This window comes from Rosa chinensis, chromosome 4 (assembly GCF_002994745.2).
Source record: "Rosa chinensis cultivar Old Blush chromosome 4, RchiOBHm-V2, whole genome shotgun sequence".
In the NCBI taxonomy this organism is placed as follows: Eukaryota; Viridiplantae; Streptophyta; class Magnoliopsida; order Rosales; family Rosaceae; genus Rosa; species Rosa chinensis.
Window position 1 is genome coordinate 37,904,699 of NC_037091.1, and position 5,986 is coordinate 37,910,684.

The 5,986-nt window shown below is 35.6% G+C and overlaps 1 protein-coding gene across 1 annotated transcript; it reads left to right on the forward strand.

Annotated features, from left to right (window-relative positions):
- Positions 1-1,917: 1,917 nt before the first annotated feature.
- On the forward strand, positions 1,918-4,489 carry LOC112199235 (sugar transport protein MST4). Its single transcript, XM_024340280.2, has 5 exons — positions 1,918-2,284; positions 2,369-2,691; positions 2,810-2,934; positions 3,231-3,522; positions 3,620-4,489. The coding sequence occupies exons 1-5, from the start codon at positions 2,155-2,157 to the stop codon at positions 4,283-4,285; spliced, it is 1,536 nt and encodes a 511-aa protein (XP_024196048.1). The 5' UTR covers positions 1,918-2,154; the 3' UTR covers positions 4,286-4,489.
- The last annotated feature ends 1,497 nt before the right edge of the window (positions 4,490-5,986 follow it).

The window sequence follows — 5,986 nt, forward strand, 5'->3', positions numbered from 1 at the left end:
TCAGACACTGTTTGGACGATTTTCCCAAACTTTAAATATGAAACTATGAAAGGTGGAATGGGCCATATGTTCAGATTCCATACTGGAGCATTTTAGGCTGCTCTTTCTCGACCTATATATAGACGTAACGACCTCAGCTTTCCATGTTGAGCTTCTTGAGCTGAAGGCAGCTCTTCAGTTTGCAGTGTCATTGCATCATGAACGAGTTCAATTCGAGACCGATTGCCTGCAGGTCGTTCAGGCTATATAGAGTCAAGAGGAAGATGCTTCTATCTGTGGTAATGTGGTTGACGATATTCGAGCAGTGATTGCAAATTATCCTTTCTATTCTTTATCTCATGTAAACTGTCGAGCAAATAGTGTAGCTCACACCGCTCAGATGGCTTTAGTTTTACAGTTGTCACATTCGTGACTTTTGTATGCTCCCGGATTCATTTGGGATGCCCTCTTAAGCGATCTTCATCGCTAGTTCAATGAAACTTCTTATTAAAAAAAAAAAAAAAAAAGAGTCTATTTAAATATTATAAAAATCTTAAATATAATTAAATTTATTTTTGTTGAAAAACCTAAAACTTATTATTGGGTGGGGGTGGGGATGGAGATGGGATCGCAATACCATCTCTCCTCATTCCCAATTTGAGAAAATGAATATTGGGGGTTCCCTTTCCTGTTACCCTCTTAGTCTTAAATTTATCCCTCATTAAGGTCAAATATCTGATTGGTACCCTCCTCATTAGTCATCAATGATTCTAAAAATGACAAGATTAATCGTCAATGATCCGAAAAATGACAAGATGAGACACTAAGCTAAACAAGATGTTGAAATAGAAAGCAAAATGAAGTTGGCTCCCTGTTAGTCTTAAATTTATCCCACATTAAGGTCAAATGTCAATGATTCCTACAATGACAAGATTAGTTGTCAATGATCCGAAAAATGAGAAGATGAGAGAGTTAGCTCCCTAAGTGCCAGATTAGTCGTCAATGATCCGAAAAATGACAAGATGTGAGAGTACTTACTAAACAAGATGTTGAAATTTGTTAAAATAGAAAGCAAATGAAGTGGAATGAAAAATACCCGAGCAAAAGGTTTTAACCACGATTGTTATCGATTCTACATTGTCTATTGGTCATAGTTCTTAAGAAACAAAACTTTCTTCGAATGAACATATATTGTCTCTAACATATATAATTTGAAAGTATTAGAATAAGTGAAAATTGTCCATTCTTTTTACAGTTTTAACAGTATTAGTTTTTCTTAGAAAACTAATATGTATTGTAATATTGTTTGATACGAAGATCATCACCACCACTATGCCACAGTTCAGGCCCCTCTAATATGCAGGCAATTGGAAGTCTTGGCCGTAATGCTAAAGGAAAAGCTCATTTTAGCGAACCAATATTAATTTTGACGACATGTTGTTAATTATTGTTTATGTTTGCAGACCGGCTAATACAGTGGCGCGTGAACTCGCCCAGTCAAAATACTCCCATATTTATTTGGCATCCTTTTAAGCGACACCAATCGCTAGCTAATTATTAAAAAAAAAAGATATGATTAAACATCGCTATTATATCTCTTTTTTGTTATTGAACTGTAACATTGTTATATATGTTGAAAGTCTTAAAATATACATATTACGGTTATTACCTAACGATCGGATAAACTTCAATGAGTATTAGTTTTAGTAAATTCTATATCTAGAAAACTTGTATTCAAGCAACTTATCTAACTGTGATAATATTAGTATGGATCATATCATTCAAAGTTGGCTTATCTACAATGAGTATTAGTTTTAGTAAATTCTATATCTAGAAAACTTGTATTCAAGCAACTTATCTAACTGTGATAATATTAGTATGGATCATATCATTCAAAGTTGGCTTATCTAAATATATCCTTTAATTAACCAAGTAGAGTAACAAGCATGAAACTGCATAGAATTTGTTAGTGACCAACGTACAGATCGAACTGACTAACTGATCATGTTCATATTCAGTTGCCTTGATGTTGTCTACTATTTATGAACCCTCAAGCAAGCACCTCGATCATGTCACCGAGTTAGTCGATTATCATCTTCTTCAGCTTTCATTAGGTCGTAAGCCTAGTAATTTGCAAGTCTTAATATTGTTACTCAGCTTCTGTAAGAAGAAATCATGGCAGGGGGTTTTGGAGCGGCAACAGGGGGCAAAGAATTCGAAGCGAAGATCACCACACTCGTGATCATTTCTTGCATAATGGCCGCTACTGGGGGCCTTATGTTTGGCTACGATGTTGGCATTTCAGGTACGTGGTTGGGTGACTTCCATTCGAGGAGCTCTTGCTAGCAAACTCATGTAGTAATTTATTTGAACTTGTTGATGCATGCAGGGGGTGTTACATCGATGCCCGAATTTCTGAAGGAGTTCTTTCCAGTTGTCTATAAAAATCAACAAATTCCAGGACTTGCAGGAAATTACTGCAAATACGATAATCAAGGGCTGCAATTGTTCACATCTTCATTGTATCTTGCTGCTTTAATATCAACCTTCTTTGCGTCATACACAACTAAAACACTAGGTCGAAAGATTACCATGTTGATTGCTGGGAATTTATTTTTAGTTGGAACAGCATTTAATGCTGCAGCTGTGAACCTTCCAATGCTTATTGTTGGGAGGCTTTTACTTGGTTGTGGAGTTGGTTTTGCTAACCAGGTTTCTTAGTTAATCTTTATCTCATACAGTCATACTTCTACCAATGCTTGCTTACTTTTACTCAAGTTTCAGACACTAGAGTTATTAATTTATTTGCAAACCTTTTTTTGTATACCAGGCAATTCCACTATTTCTTTCTGAGATTGCACCCACAAGAATTCGTGGGGCACTCAATATACTCTTCCAGCTCAATATCACCATTGGCATTCTTGTTGCAAACTTGATCAATTACGGTACAGCGAAGTAAGCAAGCTCACTTCTCCCTATATAATTGGAATATAACATTTTTTTTTTAAGAGGAGCGGGAATAGGACTAACTCAACGTCCTACCCCTAAGTTTTATTGAATGTAAAGTAAACACAGAAAGGCTGGTTTTAATTAACTCAATATATACATGGAAAATTAACTCAATAGGAGCCTAGCTGATAAAAATTAGTTTTCATTACAATCTACCAGCATAAGTCATCCTTCATTATCTTTACTTTATATTCGTTTTTAACATATAATTGTTAGTGACTAACAAGTTTTGTGCCCACTAGACTTGCACACGGATATGGATGGAGAATATCGTTGGGTTTGGCTGGGATTCCGGCACTTCTGTTAACCGTGGGGTCTCTTATGGTGGTAGACACTCCTAACAGTTTGATCGCACGAGGTAAATTGGAGGAAGGAAAAGCAATTCTTAGAAGGATTCGTGGTGCTGATAATGTTGATCCAGAATACTCAGAAATTGTTGAGGCAAGTCGTGCGGCCGCAGAAGTGAAAAATCCTTTCCAAAATCTCCTTAAGCGAAGGAATAGGCCTACTCTGGTCATTGCAATTATGATGCAGGTCATACAATTTGATTTCAATTCCCTTGTTAGAAAAACAATACTATACAATTTACAGTCTCTAAAACTTAACACATGTTACTGTTATTTTGGTATAGATCTTCCAACAATTCACAGGCATCAACGCTATCATGTTTTATGCTCCAGTTTTGTTCCAGACCTTGGGATTTAAGAGTGATGCTTCCCTATACTCAGCTGTTATAACTGGACTAGTCAATGTCCTCTCAACTCTTGTATCAGTCGTCTTTGTGGATAAAGCTGGTCGCCGAATGCTTTTGATCGAAGCTGGGGTTCAAATGTTCCTTTCTCAAATGGGAGTTGCAATAGTGATGGGACTCAAAGTTAAGGATCATTCAAACAACCTCGGACATGGCTTGGGAGTTCTTGTGTTGGTTTTCGTATGCAGCTTTGTGGCATCATTTGCATGGTCGTGGGGACCTCTTGGGTGGTTGATCCCTAGTGAGACATTCGCCGTTGAAGCTCGCTCTGCTGGCCAAAGTGTGGCTGTTAGTACTAACATGCTCTTCACATTTGTCATAGCACAGGCCTTCCTCTCAATGCTGTGTCACATGAAGTTTGGGATATTTATTTTCTTCTCGGGTTGGGTCTTGGTCATGACACTCTTTGCGATCTTCTTTATTCCTGAGACCAAGAATATCCCCATTGATGAGATGAATGATCAAGTGTGGAAGAAACACTGGTATTGGAAAAGATACATGGATGACTTCCAAGATGGACCAAATGGAAAATATCCTCAAGTTTAATACATCGTAACTACTTGTGGCAGCTATAAAGCGCAAAAAATTCGTTAATTAACTTCTAGGAAATTCTTCATTCAACTCAAGTCACTTCGCAGTGCATGCTTGCTGCGTTTCGAAGGCTTTATAATACTTGTAGCTTGATTTGACTGATTATTGTTTTTGAGTTTCATTCTTTCTTCAGTTGGTTTCTAGTATTTTCTACTCTCACGTCCTCGTTTATAGAATGTGCAATAAGCCATATAGTCCCATGAGACTCTAATGAAGACCTTAAAATAAGGACTTTGTGAGAACTTTTAAATCAACGGTTTGATAAAATATGTGTTGTAGAATTAAAATTGAGACAACTCATCTAACAGCTAATCTAAAAGTCCACGTACAGTGAGTCCTCATTGAAGTCTCATGTCAACTAATATTTCCTAATGTTATGTAGTTTTGAACTTTTTAGGTTATTTAAAATAACAATTCCAGGTTCAAATGTAGTGAATACAACTTTAATTTATATTGAATAAAAAAAATTTGAGGTAAATTTCATTTTACATCCATGACCTTTATATTAAAAGTGTGGGATGAGTAGGGAAGGGACAATGGTGTTTAAACAACCCTCAAAATTACTCTTCTCGACGATTTACATGAGTAGAATTGTATAAGTCTAAAATTCCAGTAATCAAAAGAAATTAGGGACAAAATCTAAATAAAAGGCATGAATTTAATTTAGCAACGATATATCAATACAACCGGGAAAAGAGAGAGATAACTAGTCAAGGTTAGTTGTAAGACACTAGGACTTTCACTTAAGGCCACAAATTTTTTAAGGACCTTTTTATATATTGAGAATGTGAATTCTACGTGAGAAAATAGAGACATTGCTTATGAGTTTTTAAAAATTTAGGTCAACTCCATCAATTATCAATTGGTTTTGCTTGAGAAGCCCATATATTATCATGGTATGTATTAGGGATAGGTTATCCCATATGTGCATGATTTTGCGGTCACACGGGCTCCATGTTACTCAATATTAGTTCTCCACGTGTATAGTTTAAAATTTGCCACACGTGCGCGGCGATGAGATTATGAATATGTGAAAACATAGGAAATTCAGCCAACTAGAGTTAGTCATTTAGCTTAATTAGGGTTAGTCTGGGATTGCTGTGACTTAAAAAAAAAAAAAAAAAAAAACTGCTGCTGCTGTGTTGTGAGAATAATCAGATGAGAATTAAAACAGTTTCGTGTTTGGTAAATTATATTTTTAAAAGTAATGTCAGTACATAAAACAACTTCAGAGCGTATTTTGATCCGCAGTAGCTTCTAAAAGCAACCTCTGGGCTGCTTCTAAAATCTGCTGCCAGTGACCTATAACTTTCAATTAAATAAAACTGCTTTTTATTTATTTGCCAAACACAATAAAATCTAAAATTTTAAACAAAAGATGATTTTTTTTTAAACGCGAAGCAATCCCAAAGCCTTAGTCTATTTTGCGCTCAAGTAGAGTTCTCGAAAAATAAATTATCATTATCTTTTATATCAAGAATTCAAGATGATTGAAGAATTATTTCTCAAAAAAAAAAAAAAAAAGATTATTGAAGAATTAACTGCTTTAACAGCTAATTAGCATATTAATAAAACTAGCGTCAGCTCTTGTAAAACCGAGTTGAATTCGAATTTTTATTCAGAAGCATCCTATATGACAGGCTATGTGAACTCAGG

Bases quoted from the DNA above. Each gene is read 5' to 3' on its own strand.
- LOC112199235 (XM_024340280.2), top strand. From the start codon at position 2,155: ATGGCAGGGGGTTTTGGAGCGGCAACAGGGGGCAAAGAATTCGAAGCG. The intron at 2,285-2,368 runs GTACGTGGTTGG...TGATGCATGCAG, and splicing joins CTACGATGTTGGCATTTCAG to GGGGTGTTACATCGATGCCC. The intron at 2,692-2,809 runs GTTTCTTAGTTA...TTTGTATACCAG, and splicing joins GAGTTGGTTTTGCTAACCAG to GCAATTCCACTATTTCTTTC.